Source organism: Oncorhynchus gorbuscha, linkage group LG18 (genome assembly GCF_021184085.1).
Source record: "Oncorhynchus gorbuscha isolate QuinsamMale2020 ecotype Even-year linkage group LG18, OgorEven_v1.0, whole genome shotgun sequence".
NCBI classification, from domain to species: Eukaryota; Metazoa; Chordata; class Actinopteri; order Salmoniformes; family Salmonidae; genus Oncorhynchus; species Oncorhynchus gorbuscha.
Window position 1 is genome coordinate 26,605,821 of NC_060190.1, and position 22,747 is coordinate 26,628,567.

Genomic DNA, 22,747 nt, shown 5'->3' on the forward strand with positions numbered 1-22,747 from the left:
TGAAATAAAATAAAATAAAATAAAAAACTGCAGTACCAAAACAAAACTCTAAGAGCAGTCGTAACAGTGTTTCTAGACCGGAACCCTGGCCCATTGCTTTGACCTAATTAAAGTTACAATACTGGGCTTCAATCCAGCCAGGCAGGAAATCAACCAAAGTCCTGTGGAGACACTGGATGTAGTGGATACAGAGCTTTAACTAAACTTTACCTCAAACTAGGGGCTTTGGAAAGGGGGAAGATGAGACAGGGCTCACTCACTACTAAGCACAGGAGGAGAAACTTCAAAGAATGGTTTAAATAAAAACAGAGCACCGTTGGTGAAGAATCTCAAAGCCTGACAGAGAGGTTTGCCACTATAACCTCAGGGTCATCATAGCCAGTGAGCTCACTAATAGAAGCCTTATTCTTTAATGGCTGAAGACACATTTTTCTGTATATACAATCCAACTAACTGTAGGTATGTTATGAAAGCCTTGCGATATACATTCTTTGTAAAAATGTACGTATGAAACCTTTGTGATACCTGCCGTTAACATTGTTAATCGGGTAATTCCTTAGTCGTTTGTATTAGATGTTTGTACAAGGAAACACAATGCTGGGGTGGCAGGTAGCCTAGTGCTTAGAGCTTTGGACTAGTAACTGAAAGGTTGCAAGATCGAATCCCTGAGCTGACAAGGTAAAAAAGTCTGTCATTGTGCCCCTGAACTAGGCAGTTAACCCACTGTTCCTAGGCCGTCATTGAAAATAAGAATTTGTTCTTAACTGACTTGCCTCGTTAAATAAAGGTCAAATAAATAAATGTTGCAGTGCTGTATCATGAATACAGTCACAGGTAAATGCTGTTGTTCTGCCCGAAATGATAGCAGAGCCTCGCGCACCTTATCACTTTTATAAAACTGTTACCAACATATTAAAATAACAATGAATTACATATTTTCATTAGAACATTATTTTGATAAGTCAATTGATACCATTTCATTCTTCCACCAAAATATAGTCGGGACAAAAATCTGGTTGTTGGTTCTTTTGGCCATGTCGCTACAGACCATTTGGCCATATCGCTATATTTCAAAAGTGAAACATTGTTCCCTGAAGTCAGACTTGTAAACAGTGAGGCTTATATTAACCCCCGCTGTACAAAACTAAATGCTAGGCTGGAAGCAAGGGTAAATATTGTGCGAGTTGAAATAAATACAATCGATGATTCGGACAGCAACATGAACATGTCATGTTTGTCATTTATTATCATGTCTTGTCCCTGTGCTCCCCATGCTATTCGTTTCCCTCTGCTGGTCTTATTTGGTTCTTTCCCTCCTTCTATCCCTCTCTCTCCCCCTCCCTCTCTCACTCTCTCGCTCTCTCTTCTCTCTATCGTTCCGTTCCTGCTCCCAGCTGTTCCTATTCCCCTAATCATCATTTAGTCTTCCCACACCTGTTCCCGATCCTTTCCCCTGATTAGAGTCCCTATTTATTCCTTTGTGATCCGTTCCTGTCCCGTCGGTTCCTTGTTTTGTATTCACCATGCTGTGATTGTGTTTCGCCCTGTCCTGTCGTGTTTTTTGCCTTCATCAGATGCTGCGTGTGAGCAGGTGTCTCCGTCTACTACGGCCTGCGCCTACCCGAAGCGACCTGCAGTCTGTGGCCGCTTCTCTTGTTATTCCCCTCTACAGACTAGAGGATTTCTGTTATTCCCTGTTTGGATTTGAATAAACTCTGTTTCTGTTAAGTCGCTTTTGGGTCCTCTATCACCTGCATGACAGAACATGATATTCGTATGGAGGTGCAGTGATCATTTTCAGATGGAACTGTTAGCAGGCATAGATGTGTCAGAATTCTGCTCGTCCAATCAGCATCCAGGATCCAAACAACCAGTTTTCTAATGAATGGTAAAGTAATTCTCCTCATCCCCTCAAACAGGTTAAATAATCAACAAATTAATTTACTCAAAGGCTTTGATCTGAGATGGAATAGCTGAGAGAATCCCACAGTGGATAGTTGACACGTTAGCACTACGGTAGGGCTACTCATTCACTACTAATTCCACCAGGTTATTCAGCCAGATATTTTACCTTCATTGTCAAAGTGGACGACACTGCAATTCGATTGGCCCTGGCTCCAGGGACATAAGTACACAGATCCACCTTCGTTGACATTCGGTTGGCTGGTGTTAGCTTTGGGAGCACCAATCAGAATGCTGACGCTATAAAGTTAAAATAGAACACAAAAACACAACATTAGTGCACAGCTGGGCAAAAATACAGCATCCAAAAATAACAAGTGGGAGAACAGGAAGCATAAACAGTTGAGTCATACAGCAGACACTATTATCCAGAGCAACTTACAGGAGCAATTAAGGTTAAGTGCCTTGCTCAAGGGCACATCAGCAGATTATTCACCAAATTGGCTTGGGGTTTCAAACCAATGAGCTTTTGGTTACTGGCCAAACACTCTTAACCGCGAGGCTACCTGCCGCCCCAAGTAATTATTTTTTAATGATTTGGCTACTCACCCTTCATGGATCCGTGCATTCAGAAGGTATTCAGACCCCTTCACTTTTTTTTCACATTTTGTTACGTTACAGCCTTATTCTAAAATTGATACAATTACTTTTTTTGTCATCAATCTACAAACTATAACCCAAATGACAAAGCGAAAACAGGTTTTTTGAAGTGTTTGCAAATGTATTAAAACAAAAAAACAGAAATAACTTATTTACATGAAGTATTCAGACCTTTGCTATGAGACTTGAAATTGAGCTCAGGTGCATCCTGTTTCCATTGATCATCCTTGAGTTGTTTCCACAACTTAGAGTCCACCTGTGGTAATTCATTTGATTGGATATGATTTGGGATAGGCACACACCTGTCTGTATAAGGTCCCACAGTTGACAGTGCATGTCGAACCAAAAACCAAGCCATGAGGTCAAGGAATTGTCCGTGGAGCTCTGAGACAGGATTATGTCGAAGCACAGATCTGGGAAAGGGTACCAAAAGATTTCTGAAGCATTGAAGGTCGCAAGAACCCAGTGGCCTTCATCATTCTTAAATGGAGGAAGTTTGGAACTTCCTAGGGCTGGCCACCTGGCCAAACTGATCAATCGGGGGAGAAGGGCCTTGATCAGGGATGTGACCAAGAACATGATGGTCACTCTGACAGAGCTCCAGAGTTCCTCTGTGGAGATGGGAGAACTTTCCAGAGGACAACCATCTCTGTAACACTCCACCAATCTGGCCTTTATGGTAGAGTGGCCAAACGGAAGCCACTCCTCAGTAAAAGGCACATGACAGCCTACTTGGGAGTTTGCCAAAAGGCACCTAAACAACTCTCAGACCATGACAAAAAATATTCTCTGGTCCTGATAAACCAAGATTGAACTCTTTGGCCTGAATGCCAAGCGTCACGTCTGGAGAAAACCAGGCACCGCTCATTACCTGGCCAATACCATCCTTACGGTGAAGCATGGTGGTGGCAGCATCATGCTGTGGGGATGTTTTTCAATGGCAGGGACTGGGAGACTAGTCAGGATTGAGGGAAAGATAAATGGAGTAGAGTATAGAGAGATTCTTGATGAAAACCTGCTTCAGCTTGCTCAGGACCTCAGACTAGGGTGAAGGTTCACATTCCAACAACGACCCTAAGCACACAGCCAAGACAACGCAAGAGTGGCTTCGAGACAAGTCTCTGAATGTCCTTGAGTGGCACAGCCAGAGCCCAGACTTGAACCTGATCGAACATCTCTGGAGAGACCTGAAAATAGCTGTGCAGCGACGCTCCCCATCCAAGCTGACGGAGCTTGAGAGAATCTGCAGAGATGAATGGGAGAAACTCCACAAATACAGGTGTGCCAAGCTTCTAGCGTCATACCCAAAAAGACTCAATGCTTTAGTCACTGCCAAAGGTGCTTCAAAAAAGTACTGAGTAAAAGGTCTGAATACTTATGTAAATTTGATATTTCCATTATTATTATTTTTTTATGTGCAAACATTTCTAAAAAACTGTTTTGCTCTGTCATTATGTGGTAATGTGTGTAGATTGATGAGGGGGGAAAAAACTATTTAATCAATTTTAAAATAAGGTGTTAACGTAAAAAAATGTGGAAAAAGTGAAAGGGTCTGAATACCTTCAGATAGGTCAGAGATCCCATCCCACCCAAAATACAGTTGTAAGCCTTTCACAAAGCATTTTGAAGAGGTATTGCTGATCTAGGATCTGGTTCTCGCCTATATTTTGCATTATGATCTGAAAGGCAAAACTGATTTTTAGATCAGCACTTCTACTCTGAGACCATTTGTGAATACAAGGATCCTCTCTATGCAGTGTGAGCATCACCCTCATTTTAGAGGTCCCCCAACTCTCATTTTAGAGGTGCCCTATCATTATCATCATCACCAATCTGTCTTAACGTTCCCCATTAGATCCGTTTCAGGAAATAGACTTGCGTAACTAAGGTTATCATTTGGGAAGTTGTTGAAAGAGCAGATGATGACAGTACTGAATCTGGGGAAAAGATAAAGGACAAAGGGCAGATCATAGCAAAGGCTTGTTCTTATCTCCATCAACTCTACTGGACTGATAGAGGGAGGAAAAGGGTGAGGGGGTAGAAGAGAGAGCGAAGGTGGGAGAAACAGGAAACACGTTTTTTGGAGGCGGGGGGGGGGGTAGATCAGCTTTAATATAGCTTTAAGATTGCAGATAGATTGTAGATTCCATCAATGAAATTGTCTGCATCATTTCCAATCCCCCATATATTTTTGTGTAAATATATACAGTACCAGTCAAAAGTTTGGACACATATACTCAATCAATGGTTTTTCTTTATTTTTTACTATTTTCTACATTGTATAATAAATGTAAAGACATATAAACTATGAAATAACACATATGGAATTATGTAGTAACCAAAAAACGTGTTCAACAAATCAAAATATAATTGACATGTTTGATTCTTCAAAGTTGCCACCCTTTGCCTTGATAACTTTGCACATTCTTGACATTCTCTCAACCAGCTTCATGAGGAATGCTTTTCCAACAGTCTTGAAGGAGTTACCACATATGCTGAGCACTTGTTGGCTGCTTTTCCTTCGATCTGCGGTCCAACTCATCCCAAATCTTTTCAACTTGGTTGGGATAGGGTGATTGTGGAGGACAGGTCATCTGATGCAGCACTTCATCACTCTCCTTCTTGGTCAAATAGCCCTTATACAGTCTGGAGGTGGGTTTTGTGTCATTGTCCTGATGAAAATCAAATGATAGTCCCACCAAGCACAAATCAGATGGGATGGTGTATCGCTGCAGAATGCCGTGGTAGCCATGCTGGTCAAGTGTACCTTGAATTGTAAATAAATCACAGACAGTGTCACCAGCAAAGCACTGTCACACCTCCACCTCCATGCTTCATGGTGGGAACCACACATGCGGAGATCATCCGTTCACCTACTCTGCGTCTCATAAAGACAAGGCGGTTGGCTCAAATTTAGACTCATCAGACCAAAGGACAGATTTACACAGGTCTAATGTCCATTGCTCCTGTTATTTTGCCCAAGCAAGTCTCTTTTTCTTATTGCTGTCCTTTAGTAGTGGTTTCTTTGCAGCAATTCGACCATGAAGACCTAATTCGGTCTCCTCTGAACAGTTAATGTTGAGATGTCTGTTACTTGAACTCTGTGAAACATTTATTTGGGCTGCAATCTGAGGTGCAGTTAATTGCTGTTTTCTGAGTCTGGAAACTCTAATGAACTTTTCCTTTGTGGCAGAGGTAACTCTGGGTCTTCCTATCTTGTGGATGTGTCCTCATGAGAGCTAGTTTCTTCATAGCGCTTGATGGTTTTTGCGACTGCACTTGAAGAAACTTTCAAAGTTCTTGAAATGATGCACTGTCATTTCTCTTTGCTTATTTGAGCTGTTCTTGCCATAATATGGACTTTGTCTTTTACCAAATAGGGATATCTTCTGTATAGCAACCCTACCTACCTGGAACGAATTGCAAAAATGTCTGAAGCCGGAGACTCACATCTCCCTCACTAGCTTTAAGCACCAGCTGTCAGAGCAGTTTACAGATCACTGCACCTGTACTTAGCCTATCTGCAAACAGCCCATCTATCCACCTACCTCATCCCCATACTGGTATTTATTTATTTATTTATTTTGCTCCTTTGCACCCCAGTATCTCTACCTGCACATTCATCTTCTGCCGATCTACCATTCCAGTGTTTAATTGCTATATTGTAATTACTTCTCCATCATGGCCTATTTATTTCCTTAACTTACCTCATTTGCACTCACTGTATATAGACTTTTTGTTTTATTTTGTTCTACTGTATTATTGACTGTATGTTTAGTTTATTCCATGTGTAACTCTGTGTTGTTATATGTGTCGAATTGCTACGCTTTATCTTGGCCAGGTCACAGTTGCAAATGAGAACTTGTCCTCAACTAGCCAACCTGGTTAAATAAAGGTGAAAAAAAAAAACCTTGTCACAACACAACTGATTGGCTCAAACACATTAGAGAGAGCACGTAGCTGTGCTCTGCCCCTGATGGCGCAAAAGCCATGACAGGGAGACATAGTGGAGGGGTAACGCGCGTGCAAACAGTTGCTTCCGACGACACTTGGGTACACTGCAGCATCCACCGAGAGGCTCTTGCTGCCAAGGGAATACCTGACAGCTTGAAAGACGTGTTGGATACTACAGTGAAAATGGTTAACGTTGTTAAAGCAAGGCCCCTCTCGTGTATTTTCTGCACTTTGCAATGATATGGGCAGCGACCGTGTAATGCTTTTACAACATACAGAAGTGCGCTGGTTATCAAGGGACAAAGTATTTACATGTTTTTCTTAATTGAGAGACGAGCTTAAAGTTTTCTTGACTGACCACTTGCATGATGACGCGTTTCTCACACAACTGGCCTATCTGGGTGATGTTTTTTCTCGCCTGAATGATCTGAATCTAGGATTACAGGGACTCTCCGCAACTGTATTCAATGTGGGGGACAAAATTGAGGCTATGATTAAGAAGTTGGAGCTCTTCTCTTTTTGCATTAACAAGAACAACACACAGGTCTTTCCATCATTGTGTGATTTATTTTGTGTTCAAATGAACTCAAGCTTACGGACAATGTCAGATGTGATGTAGCGATGCACCTGAGTGAGTTGGGTGCGCAATTACGCAGGTACTTTCCCAAAACGGATGACACAAACAACTGGATTCGTTATCTGCTTCATGCCCTGCCTCCAGTCCACTTACTGATATCTGAACAAGAGAGCCTTTGCAACAAGCGGTTCTGTGATATTTGAATATAATCAGAAGCCACTGCCAGATTTCTGGATTTGGCTGCGCTCAGAGTATCATGTGAGTGGATTCTCGGCCCTCACTAGTATGACAAATAAATACAGGCACTGACAGTGTGTGGAAAATGATTTAAGACTTGAGACTCTCTCCAATCCAACCCAACATTGCAGAGTTATGTACATCCTTTCAAGCACCACCCTTCTCATTAACCTGTGGTGAGTTATTCACAATTTTCGATTAACAAATAAGGTTTCATATGTAAGATGGATAAATAAAGAGCAAAATGATTGATTATTATTATATTATTATTTGTGCTCTGGTCCTATAAGAGCTCTTAGTCACTTACCACGAGCCGGGTTATGACAAAAACTCACACTCATTCTTATTTTTAATAAATGTATCGTAAAGTGTGTGTGTGGCAGGCTTACAATGATGGCAAAGAACAACATTTGAGAGTGCGCTGACCCTGGTGCTAGAGGGGGTACGCAACTGGAGGTTGAATGTTTGAAGGGGTACGGGACTATAAAAAGTTTGGGAACCACTGTCATAGAGGAAACTGGTATACTTTTATATTTATTACAATTTTCTTTCACCAATTTAGGTCTTTAATGCAGGGCCGACAGACAAGTTCCTTACTTTCTCCCCCTTCCACTTGTCTCTTTCATTTTTGTGGTAATGCTGCAATTAGTTGTTGTAATTTTGGGTAGAGCAGACATTTCCAGACATTTTTGTTAGCTGCATGTGTGACATAACTCCAACAGTCTTATTTATGATATAATTTACAAAGATTATACATTTTCTGATGTTATTGAAAAATGATGTGTTTTTTATCAATTAGTACATTTGAGTTTAACCACAATATTGTTGTATCGTTTGTTCTGTCTTTTCTGGTGGATTAAACTGAAATTGCAACCAACTTTATATGGCTTGTTTCAAAAATAGCAATATTTTGGAGATCATTTAATTTTCAAATAACCTAAAGTGAGAGGTTCTAATCTGAATACAGTGAAAAGGGCATTTTTGAAAATGTGGTGAGACTGAAGTAACAGGAAACCCATTCTAGTCCAGGCTACTTCCAGTGGGCTCAAACATCTTTCCACAATCAAAAAGACGACATATGAAACATTTAGTTGTTCAGATAGTATTCCACCGAAGAAGCTAAACACGGCACATATTCCATTGAGGTATTGGCCTAAAGAGTGGCTGGGGTGGAGGGTTTTGGATTTGTGGTTTAAAAGTATTTGCTTTCCTAGGGTATCCCTGGATCCATCTACCCATGCCTGAGTAATAAGCTACTGAATCAAGATTTGATTCTGCCTGACAGTACTATCAAGTGTACCTAGACAGAATTAACTGGGCAAAAACTGCTTGAATCACAGGTGTTTCCACGTCATTTCAACCCCCCCCCCCCCCCCCAAATCTATGTGATGACGTTGAATCAACACGGAAAACATGTTGGATATGCAAAAAGTAATCAACGTAAGGGTGTTTCGTCTCAACTTTCAACCTAAATCCAATGACATGGTGACATTTTTAGTTGATTTCACGTTTCAGATTAGTTGACAACCTAACCAAATGTGAATCAAAATCAGTCGTTGAACTGACGTCTGTGTCCAGTGGGAGGCATGTCTGTTTGGGAGTTAGCAGGTTTTTCTGACTTTGCAAGATGGTAGTCATAGACATATAGTGAATCTTAGGCATTGTGGAGCCTTGTAGTTTCCTAAGAATGAGAATGTAAAATGTTAAATGGGAAAAAGTGGGATTGAGAATTAACTGAGCTAAAACAGTGTGTGTGGGGGGGGGCAGAGATAGAAAGAGAGAAAGATAGAGCGAGAGAGACAATCCGTCTACCCTTTCAAGGCAGCCACACAAACAGCCAAGCACAGGGGAATTGCAAAGCCTTAGATGTCAATGAATGATGACATTAACAGAGATCAGACAGCCTCCGAGTCAAGGGGCCCCCAAATGTCTGGCGAGCATAAGAGGAATATTTACACGGCAGGATTAACTTTCCTATAAACCATTCACTATGCAGTCTCTCACTCTTTTGAGGACTGAGTTTTTGGGAACCGTTCTCTTTCAGATACACTCTCGAGCTCCCCTGTGATTTCTCAAAGTGTTGAGTTGCTAAGTGCCCTTTAAGTCAATGATATACAACTAAAAAGAATATGAAAACATAAAGCAAAGGGAAACCATACCAGAGCTAGAGTAACAATATCAGAGTAATGACACATGAATGAGCCAACTTGAATCTACTGGCCAAATATATAGCAACACAGTAATTTTATCCACCTCGATTCAAATAATATTGGTTTTCTTTCAAGTACTTTGAGTTACTTTGAGTACTTTGGTTGAGCTTGCCTGGAGTGCTATATCTGTGGGGCTCGCACCTTTGAGTTTATTCCATTGGTTCCATGACGCCAGGCAAGTGCAACTAAACCATTTGAAAGAAAACAACTACTATTTGAACCCAGGTCGGGTACATTGGAATGGTTAACTCCCTCCCCTTCAACTGATGTCATCTCAGGGTGTTACTGCAGTTGTTGCCCAGCCTTAAAAAATAAAATCTAAGGGAAATACTGCATTAACATAACTTATTCACCAAAACCATTCTACAGCTACTGCTCATTACATATTATTGCCAGACACCCCCTTTACCAAAACAATGGCCTTCTATCTTAACTAGGCTTATTGACTTACACTGTGGATGTCGCCGAGACACAAACAACAGTGGTATGCTGAAAAACAGCCAACTCTGTTTTGCCATACAGGCGATATCCAATCTAATATGTGGCATTCATGAAATTGAGCAGAACATTTTCGGGCGAGTGTGTCACTCTATTTGTCTCTCTACGACAGCAACTGCTCCACCTATCCCAACTTGACTTATATGACCCCAAACAAGACAGACACAATTGCAACAGGCATATGATAACATTTGGGAAATCAAAACAGCAACAATTGCTAGGTATTCAATTATTTTGTTTATTTCAGCATAAAGAGTAACATTGTCCAGTCCTGACCAGTGTCACATCTACTCCCGCTCATCCCCTCGTGTGTTCGAGTCGCCGGTATACTAACCACCGGTCCTTGATCCATCATTACGCACACCTGACATCAATCATTACGTGCACCTGCACGTCATCATGAGGCACACCGGGACTTCATTACCTCACTTATTACCTCCCCTATATCTGCCACTCCCTTAGGTTCTTTCCCCAGTTAGTACTGTTCCTTTGTTTATGTGTTGACACTACTGTTATGTTGTCTCGTTCCATGTTTGTTGTTTTACTAAACATTTCACATGCTTCTTGATTCTCAGCATCTCTGTTACAATGGAAGCAGCAGGAAAACAGAATATCTCCCAGACGGTTGACAAGCAGGGATACCTTCTACGTCAACACCATGACCAGCTGGCACAACTGGGGACGGTTATGGAAGAGGTTCTTCGCAGTGTCTCGAACATACCGGGAGGAGTTGTCGTCAACTAGCGGAGGATATTCTACAACCAGTTGAGCCAGCACAACAGCACATTCAGCAACTAGCTCAGGTCAGTGATACCCGTTTGTCCCTCCCGAATAAATATGATGGCACCCCATGTAAATGCTGTGGCTTCCTACTTCAGTGCTCCCTCTACTTTACGCACCAGATGGGAGCCCCCACCACCGAGAGGTCCAAGGTTGCCACGGTTATTTCTCTGCTGACTGGGTGGGTGTTGGAATGGGAGAGAGGAAGAGCTAGACTCATATGAGGGGTTCATGGCTCTGTTCAAATGCATCTTTGATCATCCGCCGGAGGGCAGAGAGGGGGGTGAGTGCCTACTCCAATTACGGCAGGGGGACCAGACGGCTTCTGAGTATGCCCTCACCTTCCGGACAGTAGCAGCATTCAGGGATGGAACGAACCGGCACTTTCTATGCTTTTCAGAAGCGGTCTGCACAAGGAAGTCCAGACGGAACTGGCCTGTCGTGACGACAACTTCTCCTTGGACGCACTCATTGTGATGGCCATCCATCTGGATAACCTACTTCGGAAGCACCGGTACTCTCATCGCTTCTCTCCCTCACTCAGTGAACACTCTGGATCAGAGCCTGAACACACGCCTCCCTGCGGAGTGATGGAGACAGCCAGGGCTCTGTCTGTATTGGGTCAATGAGGGCTCCAATGGTGTCAGGCACTTCTTAATCTGGGATCCACAAGAGCAGAGGGAGTGGTTGAGTGGTTCAGGCGCGCAGAAGTGTGGAGTGACGCTCACTTGCGCAGAAGTGTGGAGAAGTGTGGAGTGACGCTCACTTGTGTGGAGTGACACCCCCCCCCCCCCCCCCCCTCAGCGAGGTGACGTATAGGTGTCTCACCTTTTCATGTCTCCCTTCTCAGGCCGGTGGTTCCTGGTCCCCTAGCTGATGCTGTCCCTCATGACACTGTCCCCCCCCCCCCCCCCTCCAGACATCGATGGGGTATAGCCTATTCCGTCAGATCTCTACTAGACTCCCGACATCATGGGGCTCCAGTACCTAGTGGACTGGGAGGGGTATGAACCCAGAGGAGCGGCGTTGGGTTCCGGTGGAGGACATTCTGGATCCCAACATCATCCTTGATTTCCACCTTCCCCTCCCGGACCAGGATTCATCATTACTCACACCTGGCATTAATCCTTACACACACCTGCAAGTGATCATGAGACACACCTGGACTCCATTACCTCCCCTATATCTGGCACACCCTTAAGTTCTTTCCCCAGTCAGTATTGTTTATGTGTAGATGCTACTGTTGTCTCGTTCCATGTTTTATTAAACGTTTCACCTGCTTCTCAACTCTCAGTGTCTCCGTTACAACCAGATTTAAAAAATGCTTCATGGGGGGGAAAAAGAGCCAACTCCTACAAGGCGACTGAATCAATATTTTCATAATGGCTCCACAACACACATTCTCAACACCCCCAAATGCTTAACTAAGCAAACAGAGGGAGACTTAAGCAATTTCCTTCCTGCTGGTGTCAGACAACGTGTACATTTAAGTCAATGGCATAAATCCAGTTCTGCCTCAGAGGATGGTAGAAAGGGCGCTGTGGCAGCCGGAGTTGATATAGGCCTCTATTTGTTTAAACATCACTCAGCTCAGCCCCTATGCCAATATTGGCTCTGCCCATATGGTGACCCTCAGATTTGAGTAAATGGGTTGTCCTTGACAATTAGTGAAATGAGCATTTGCAACAAGTGACCAAACCCCTGACTTACATGATAGGCCTAATGATAATGTCACAGCTAAATCTCGTGTTCCCATTGTGAACTAGGCCTACATGACTAACTTGATGCCTTTTTCTCATGATTAGTTCAACCATAGTATGACACTGTAGTTGTTCAAAACCTAGGTCTAGGGAGCGTCATCTCTCACTATTTGACCAAGCTACCTCCGTATAACCTCTTCCCCAGGCTCAATTCCTACCATGAGATGAACCTACAGTACATGTGCAAGGGCTGTGCTTACTTCCTGAGTAATAGGGCAAGATGATATTTCAGTTCAGTCAAAACCGTTGGAGTTTCTCTCTGTTGATGGTCTCCTACTGGTAATTTAAAAGAAAAAGGAGTTGAAGTTCACTATAATAGATGCCTTTATGTAGTAGCGTGCCGTGGTTCTGGGGCCTGGGCCTTCAGTGAAGTCCTACACAGTCCCACCCAAATTAATCCACCTCTTATTACCATCATTATGATGCCATGGCTCTAGACACTATACATTTAGACAGAAACACAGTATAACCAGGCGTTGCATCACCTTGAAATTGAAATTTTTATTCAGAGAATTGCAGGGGAAGAGTACAATACATTTTCATTGTGCAGCTTCGTTGCCCTAATTTTTTAAATTATATTCTGATGATGTTTAGGCCAGCAGAGAAGGCCTTGCTGGCCCTGACGGCCCACCACTGCCTTTACGGCCCATGCCCTTTTGTCTTCAGCTTGTCATGTTTTGTCATTAATTATCATGTCTTGTCCCTGTGCTTCCCCTTCTATTCGTTTCCCCTCTGCTGGTCTTATTAGGTTCTTTCCCTCTTTCTATCCCTCTCTCTCCCCCTCCCTCTCTCACTCTCTCGCTCTCTCTTCTCTCTATCGTTCCGTTCCTGCTCCCAGCTGTTCCTATTCCCCCTAATCAATCATTTAGTCTTCCCACACCTGTTCCCGATCCTTTTCCCTGATTAGAGTCCCTATTTCTCTCCTTGTTTTCCGTTCCTGCCCCGTCGGATCCTTATCTATAATTCACCGTGCTGTGTCTATGTTTTGCCCTGTCGTGTCGTGTTTCCCTCAGATGCTGCGTGGTGAGCAGGTGTCTGAGTCTGCTAGGTTCAAGTGCCTTCCCGAGGCAACCTGCAGTTCTCGATCAAGTCTCCAGTCTGTTCTCGTCTTTACGAGTAGTATTATGCTTTTTGTTTTGTAAAGTTTCTTACTGGATTAAAAACTCTGTTTTCGCCAAGTCGCTTTTGGGTCCTCATTCACCTGCATAACACAGCTGCCATGATGCTGTTGATGACAATAGTCGTTCTAAATAGGCTGTGTGTGTGTCCATCCTAAAATGTAGGATACGCTTTTGCCACATTGCCGAAAAGCCTATTCATTCGAACATTTTATTTTTTTCAGCATAGGCCTGGAAAAATGTGAGGTTTTAGGGGAATGGTGTTAAAGTTTCATGACATTTTTCCTTCTACTGTAGGCTAGAGCATTTTATATCAATGAATCCGTAAATATGACAGAATTGATTATAAACAAGTGAACTTGAAGTTTAATGCATTTTTCCTAAAAGGATCGGGATGGGGTAGGGGTGGCGCAGTAGCGACGCGCACTTGTCAAAGTGATTATGACAATAGCAGGCCTACAATGCACTGCGTCATTTGTGTACATGTGATGTACTGTATGAAGTGCGATCACATTACACAAGTTCAGTTGTTGATTTCATCCATGAAGGGTGTGGTACCACTACATTCCTATAACATTAGTTGGACAAAAAGAATGCAACTCTTGAGTACCTAATTTGATGGTACTCAAGGCAAAAACGCATTTCAGTTGGTAGAACAGGCCTAATTGTGTTACTTAATTTCAGCTGTGAATGCTAAGATTTGTCTTTTAGTGAAAGGTGAAAAGTGGTGTTACCTGCTGTGGGCGTCGTCTAAGTAGGTCTAGCTACATGTTTGAATCTTATTTAATCTCACTCACCAATTAGTAAAACAGCAGGGAGGGGGTCCTTCTTGTATTTATCAAAGTCAATGACATCCCTATTCACCCAAGGATTTGAATTTCCCCTTAATATATATGATCCAACTCCCACAAAATGCTGAATATGTAAGTGTGTAATATATCACAAAATAATAGCTGAATAATGACAAATGCTCAATCTGGTACAAGCCTAGTTACTGATCAGAGGCTTTGCTGAAGAAAGTGAACATCTGGCAAATGGCCTTCTTAGCTGAGTTATACCAATTCCGGACAGAAAATGTGATATATTACCTGTAAAAAAATGTATGGCAATGTTTATATGACCCTGATTCAAACAGCCCCTTATTTACCGAGTGGTGCAGCGGTCTAAGGCACTGCATCTCCGTGCTAGAGGCGTCACTACAGACCCTAGTTCGATTCCAGGCTGTATCCCAACTGGCCTTGATTTGGAGTCCCATAGGGCGGCGCAAAATTGGTCAAGAGTCGTCCGTGTTAGGGTTTGGCCAGGGTAGGCCATCATTGTAAATAACAATTTGTTCTTAATTGCCTAGTTTAAATAAAGAAAAAATAAAATACCACTTTCTTGCAGGTATACCCTTTTATACATATCAGGTTTTTTTTTAACCATGGGGGCTGTTTGCATTTTAAATTAGGCAGGTGTTAAACAATGGAAGTGTTATTGAATTTACAGGAATCATGATTAGGTCTTTGGTGGATTTTAATTTGCAATGTGTTTTACCCCTTTCCCCTATCAGATACACCAAAAAACAGGCAAAAAGAAGCAGGCATGGTAAATTTGTGGGATTTTGGTCTGTGTATGAAAGGTATATTACAAGCAAAAACAAGTTTCTTCAACATTTTCTTGCCTAGGGACCCCTTCCCAGGCAAACTGGTGACCCAGAAACCACCATTGGCAGAATTTTAAAAAGTATCATCAGGTGGATGATAATGGTAAGGAGAAGTAAACAACATTTTAAAATTAATCGTTTTGGTTGAGAGTTTTACATTATTTTGACATCTCTACATCATCATAGCCTATTAGCTAGAAAGGAAACTCCAAACACATTTTCACTAAGAACAGCTGTTACGTCTCGATCACACCTACAGCGTCATAGCAATGTGTGACATCAGGGTCAACATTTCTAAATGATTTGATATACATTTAAATATGATTTTCTTTCAGTTTCAAATGTGTAGTTACAGGAATAAAAGTCCAGATAGGCACAATGAGACCATAACTCCAAGCAAAACAAAACATCTACATGTCATTCAAATTGTCACATGAAACATAGACACTGCATCTTTCTTTGTTATGCCTAGTAGCCAAGTCTGTCTGTGCTTTAGTCAACTTGTCAATCGTGTTAAACATAAAAAATATAAACAACAGGATTTCTATATTTAAAAAAAAATTGATATAAGAATTTAATACAATAATATAATATATCTGGGTTCTGTCAACAAAATCATTGACAATAATAACCAATAACGAAATCATTATAATCGGTAAACCATTGAAACCACACATCCTTGTTTCAATCCAAACAGTTAAATGTGCAACTGCAAACTGCAGCTAGGGCATATCTCTAGTCTAGCAATAGATACTGATTTTTTTGGGGCTGAATAGCGTAATGGAATAAGATGACCAATGGTTAGCTAGGAATGTAGGATATATAAGTTAGGCTTGGGCGATATATATTATATACCGTACACCGGCGTATATTTCAATACCATCAATAACGTTGAAACTATATCTTTGAAGTTTACCTTTACATTTAAAAATGTGTAGCTATTTTTTAAAGTAAATACCTGCTGTCAAATTATGCAATGCGTTAGGAGATAAAGCAGATTGCGTTCTTATTTCACCTGTCACATTATTTTACATTATGAAACCTATGTAGTTACCCCAGAACAGTTGAGCCAGTCATGTGTTTGTTTGTAAATAGCACAATGGGAGAAAACGGTCCAGCTGTGTCCAGCTGATATATTGAAAGTCTGATATATTGAATGTTTTTTTTGCTTCAATAGTGATCAGGGACGTGCAACTATAGTTTTTCTTCACAGAAAATACATTGGCTTCATTTTCATCAGTGCAACACTATTTTTGCTGGCAGCCACACAAGTAGATGAGTTTAAAATGAAAAAGCAAATATTTTTTTTGCAAAAATGATGGATGGCCTTCGTATTTCTAATGTTTAGGCCTATCATAGAAAAAGTGTTACCACCTACAATTTCAAATGTTTTGCTTAAAGGTAATCATGCATTTTACAGGATAAATAGGATGGCTACAGAAAAGTTACAGAGAAAAGTAGCTACACATCAGTCAGAGCGTTGTCTGCTGATAGAATGCCTGTTTGTGAATTCTCATCGGAGTTTAGAAGTGCAACTGAAGCACAAAATTAGTCTGATACCGAGCAGAAATTACAATAAGAATAATTTCAGATCTGCGTTTGCAAAATGCAGCAAGATATTTCTTAAGTGTTTTATATTTTTTTCCTGAGTGAGAAACACTGAATTCTAGTAATACCCCTAAGTATAACTTGCTATGTAATAAGTAAGTGGCTAAATGAATAAGTTAAATAAATTAGTAATACATTTTCTCCATTCTCTGCTTGTTAGCTTCTCCCCCTCTCCAATCAGAGCAGGCAGGCCCATTGCCCTAGCGAGTCCAGACTCCACACAGACCTGTGTGGAGTCATATATATATATATATATATATATATATATATATATATATATATATATATATATACAGTATATACAGTGGGAAGAACAAGTATTTGATACACTGCCGATTTTGCAGGTTTTCCTACTCACAAAACATGTAGAGGTCTGTCATTTTTTATCATAGGTACACTTCAACTGTGAGAGACAGAATCTAAAACAAAAATCCAGAAAATCACATTGTATGATTTTTAAGTAATTAATTTGCATTTAATTGCATGACATAAGTATTTGATACATCAGAATAGCAGAACTTAATATTTGGTACAGAAACCTTTGTTTGCAATTACAGAGATCATACGTTTCCTGTAGTTCTTGACCAGGTTTGCACACACTGTAGCAGGGATTTTGGCCCACTCCTCCATACAGACCTTCTCCAGATCCTTCAGGTTACAGGGCTGTCGCTGGGCAATACGGACTTTCAGCTCCCTCCAAAGATTTTATATTGGGTTCAGGTCTGGAGACTGACTAGGCTCCAGGACCTTGAAATGCTTCTTACAGAGCCACTCTTTAGTTGCCCTGGCTGTGTGTTTTGGGTCGTTGTCATGCTGGAAGACCCAGCCATGACCCATCTTCAATGCTATTACTGAGGGAAGGAGGGTGTTGGCCAAGATCTTGCGATACATGTCCCCATCCATCCTCCCCTCAATACGGTGCAGTCGTCCTGTCCCCTTTGCAGAAAGCATCCCCAAAGAATGATGTTTCCACCTCCATGCTTCACGGTTGGGATGGTGTTCTTGGGGTTGTACTCATCCTTCTTCTTCCTCCAAACATGGCGAGTGGAGTTTAGACCAAAATGGTCTATTTTTGTCTCACCAGACCACATGACCTTCTCCCATTCCTCCTCTGGATCATCCAGATGGTCATTGGCAGACTTCAGACGGGCCTGGACATGCGCTGGCTTGAGCAGGGGGACCTTGCGTGCGCTGCAAGATTTTAATCCATGACGGCATAGTGTGTTACTAATGGTTTTCTTTGAGACTGTGGTCCCAGCTCTCTTCAGGTCATTGACCAGGTCCTACCGTGTAGTTCTGGGCTGATCCCTCACCTTCCTCATGATCATTGATGCCCCACAAGGTGAGATCTTGCATGGAGCCCCAGACCAAGGGTGATTAACCGTCATCTTGAACTTCTTCCATTTTCTAATAATTGCGCCAACAGTTGTTGCCTTCTCACCAAGCTGCTTGCCTATTGTCCTGTAGCCCATCCCAGCCTTGTGCAGGTCTACAATTGTATCCCTGATGTCCTTAAATAGCTCTCTGGTCTTGACTATTGTGGAGAGGTTGGAGTCTGTTTGATTGAGTGTGTGGACAGGTGTCTTTTATACAGGTAACGAGTTCAAACAGGTGCAGTTAATACAGGTAATGAGTGGAGAACAAGGAGGGTTTCTTAAAGAAAAACTAACAGGTCTGTGAGAGACGGAATTCTTACTTGTTGGTAGGTGATCAAACACTTATGGCATGCAATAAAATGCAAATTAATTACTTAAAAATCATACAATGTGATTTTCTGGATTTTTGTTTTAGATTCCGTCTCTGACAGTTGAAGTGTACATATGATAACAATTACAGACCTCTACATGCTTTGTAAGTAGGAAAACCTGCAAAATCGGCAGTGTATCAAATACTTGTTCTCCCCACTGTATATATATATATATATATATACAGTATATATATATATCTTTATGAGCTGAATTGCCTGTCTGCAATTCGTTTATGTTCATTTAAGCTTGTTAGCATATTTACTTAGCAGCCTCCATGGAAACTCGCTATTACTTTTACTAATTTGTAAGCATTCTGTATTATAGATGCCCAATAGGCTTTTTTTGGTGCCACCTTGTGTACTAAACCAGTAATACTGTAAATCCCGGGATAGAGAAGGACAGTATGATGATATGATACTGCCCAACCCTAATATCAGTCTGCTAACCATTTACAGTAACAGCAGTTCATGAATATGTCTAATACACACTAAATATAATGCAGAAATGGATAAATCTTACCTTATCTTGGCACTGTGGCACAGTATGAGCAACTATTAATCAATGAGTTAATAGATTATAGATTCATAGAATGAAGTTTGAAGAGTGAACTACTTTGAAATGAGAGGAAGTGTTGGATGTGTACTTGACCAGGCGTTCCACGTTCCTGATTGCTCCGTTTTAACTTGGAAAACAATCTGTTAATCCTCAAAGTCAACATGAATTCCCACACTTTGGCTGTTGTTAAATCGTGTGCAGTATCACACAAGGTCTTCATCACTTGACTGTCATTCAGAAAATCATTTCCTGAATCAGCTGTTGTGCGATAATGTCTCCATGCAACTAAACAGCTAGACATCAAACAACTATTATGCGTAATTATTGAATAATTATGTTAATGACAGTATCGATTTTTGTTTCATTAATAATATTAAAGTTACTCTTTCTGCTTGAAGTACTGGATTTTGAAAACACATACATTATTTTGGATGTGTGCCCATGAAAACGGTTTTTGCACCTTAACATAGGGAGACATGAAATGTTATGAGGTTACAGTACACTTCCGAGATCGCCACACACACATTTCACAAGATCAAGGTCAATGTCTGATTAAATTGTTAAATACTTAGTATATGATATAACAAACAACATGATCATACATGTAAGGAAAGAAAGGTGAGTGTTTTATGTAAAACGATTTTTGCCAAGGCATGAGAAAGGGTTTAAACATAGGTTTGATTCACCTCGTGAATTATAGTGAATGTGTCCATGTTCCCCCTTTATATCTTAATGTATTCACATTCTTTTTTTAAAATTAGTATTATGAATGACTTTGTAACAGCTCGAAACAGTTGTCCACTACAATAAATGCTCACTGGAACCCTAGTTTATAAAAACAACCAAGCACATTCATTCACACCCCTACAACTCATCCAGAACGCCGCAGCCCGTCTAGTGTTCAACCTTCCCAAGTTCTCTCACGTCACCCCGCTCCTCCGCTCTCTCCACTGGCTTCCAGTTGAAGCTCGCATCCGCTACAAGATCATGGTGCTTGCCTACGGAGCTGTGAGGGGAACGGCACCTCAGTACCTCCAGGCTCTGATCAGGCCCTACACCCAAATAAGGGCACTGCGTTCATCCACCTCTGGCCTGCTCGTCTCCCTACCACTGAGGAAGTACAGTTCCCGCTCAGCCCAGTCAAAACTGTTCGCTGCTCTGGCTCCCCAATGGTGGAACAAACTCCCTCACGACGCCAGGACAGCGGAGTCAATCACCACCTTCCGGAGACACCTGAAACCCCACCTCTTTAAGGAATACCTAGGATAGGATAAAGTAATCCTTCTCACCCCCCCCCCCCTTAAAATATTTAGATGCACTATTGTAAAGTGGTTGTTCCACTGGATGTCATAAGGTGAATGCACCAATTTGTAAGTCGCTCTGGATAAGAGCGTCTGCTAAATGACTTAAATGTAAATTTTCAATGGAACGTTGCGTTTGCCTTGCAGCTTTCTGTGTGGGATAAATCGAACATATGCATCAAATTATATAAGTAGAAGGCTTGACAGATGGTGAATGTTGAACTTTTGTTCCACCCATGTCCAGATGATGCTGCGTACCATTTTGCGCAAAACACTGTAGGTGTTTTCGAGGCATTAAGCTGGTTAAAAAAAAGCTTCGCTATGTGTTGCCAAAAATGTGTTATGTGTTAGCTATATGTTGGTGTCCGAGTCAAGATAGCTTCCCTGCAGCCAGCGGCACTTGCCTGACTGGTAGGTAGCCTATTTGCGGGTGCTTTTACAAAGCCTATGTCAGATATTCCAGTGAGTGTAATTTGCTCAATATATTTAGCTGATAAATAAAGTTGACATCATTTGAAAGAAGATATTCTCCTCTTTTATACTGTAGGTATGTAATTCACAATCCGTCTATACTGTTTGTTGCTAGCTGTATTCATACAACATTTGATATAAAACATATATATTTCCCAGCTTTATATATATTTTTAGTGGATCCCTGATTGAATACCCCTGAGCGAAAACTTTAGATAATATCACACCATGAGAGGAAATAGGGAATAATTCCCCCCAAAAGCGGTGTGGTATTGTAGGGAAGAAGGGGGCAGGAGCTGTGGCGGTGGGCTCGTCAAAAACGTGTTCCCTTTGCCTCTATGTAGCCTACAAACCGTTATTCAAATCGTATGTGTAGGCTTGTTAGGCAGCTATATAACATGGTAATGTAGTTTAGGCCTAAACTGTGATATTAGACTGTGAATAACAACCATATCAAAATAGCCAGCTATATAACATGGTAATGTAGTTTAGGCCTAAACTGTGATATTAGACTGTGAATAACAACCATATCAAAATAGCCTATATGGAATCATTCAAATCATAACTTTTTAAGTGAATGAAATGGTGTATTCTTGTGCCAAACAGTTGCCTAGAACAATATAAAGAAAGCAAAGCTAACCGAGAGGTAAAATAAATAAGCACTCACCTAGACGAATTATGGTAGAAAACATCCACCGAATAACCGAAAAAACTGTCCTTAGGTCCAGTGTAGACGACGCGGTTTTCCGTTTCCAAGTTAAACGTTGCGCACTGCTGGATGAAAACCAACGTAAGTACAACGAACAGGGCGCAATAACCTGGATTTCGCGGGGTTGAGTTTACTGAAATTGTTGCAAATTGCCGTCCAGTGCCCATTTCTTTTGTGCGTCTTTTCTTTCATCGAATCGCTAGATACTGTTTAATATGTTGCGAGGTGTGAAACTCATCATTCGCCTGCTTAATATGTTTGCTAATGCATATTCCAGCAGAGACCTTTAATTCATTGTGAATTGAATAGGACCCAGTTACACTCTGCTTCTCGCTCTCATAGGATACTTGATTTAGACTCGGGGAGGGAGATACATTTCGGGGTGGAGCTTTGGATATTAAACATGGGATGTGGGAGCACTCATTGCCTGTTTTGGTGTGTGTGTGTGTGTGTGTGTGTGTGTGTGTGTGTGTGTGTGTGTGTGTGTGTGTGTGTGTGTGTGTGTGTGTGTGTGTGTGTGTGTGTGTGTGTGTGTGTGTGTGTGTGTGTGTGTGTGTGTGTGTGTGTGTGTGTGTGTGTGTGTGTGTGTGTGTGTGTGTGTGTGTGTGTGTGTGTGTGTGTGTGTGTGTGTGTATTCTATGAGATGTAGGCCCCTCAAAGTCGATGAAAAAAAGCTAAGCATAGATTGTTAAAATTTCGCATTTTCAACAGTGCACTTCATTTAAAGATAAGGGGTGGGGAATGGTGGGGCAGCAGAGATGAACACAGGAATATAATTAATAGAACCTGTGTCCCCATTCAAGTCAATGGTGGCATAATGAGTGGACTGGCAGCCATTTCGACTGTACCCATCCCTAGGGGTGTGTTCATAAATCCACTCTGGCTATCTAATCTGATTTCGGAACATGTCATCTGAGTGTGCCAGAGCGCAGAATAACGATGAATTTATAAATGCTCAACACCCATTGAATACGGCCGGTGCCAGTAAATGTCAGCAAATAAACGTAGTTAAAT

The 22,747-nt window shown here is 41.5% G+C and overlaps 1 protein-coding gene across 1 annotated transcript in view; it reads right to left on the minus strand.

Moving 5' to 3' along the window:
• LOC124004253 (integrin alpha-5-like) overlaps nucleotides 1–22,045 on the minus strand; it is a 55,739-nt gene extending 33,694 nt beyond the window's left edge. Inside the window, exons 1-2 of the mRNA XM_046313036.1 lie at nucleotides 21,692–22,045; nucleotides 2,072–2,202 (exon numbers count right to left, since the gene is read on the minus strand). Of these exons, the coding sequence (XP_046168992.1) occupies nucleotides 2,072–2,202; nucleotides 21,692–21,900 (340 nt within the window). The 5' untranslated portion in view covers nucleotides 21,901–22,045. The remainder of the gene's footprint in view (nucleotides 1–2,071; nucleotides 2,203–21,691) is intronic.
• Nucleotides 22,046–22,747: the final 702 nt, after the last annotated feature.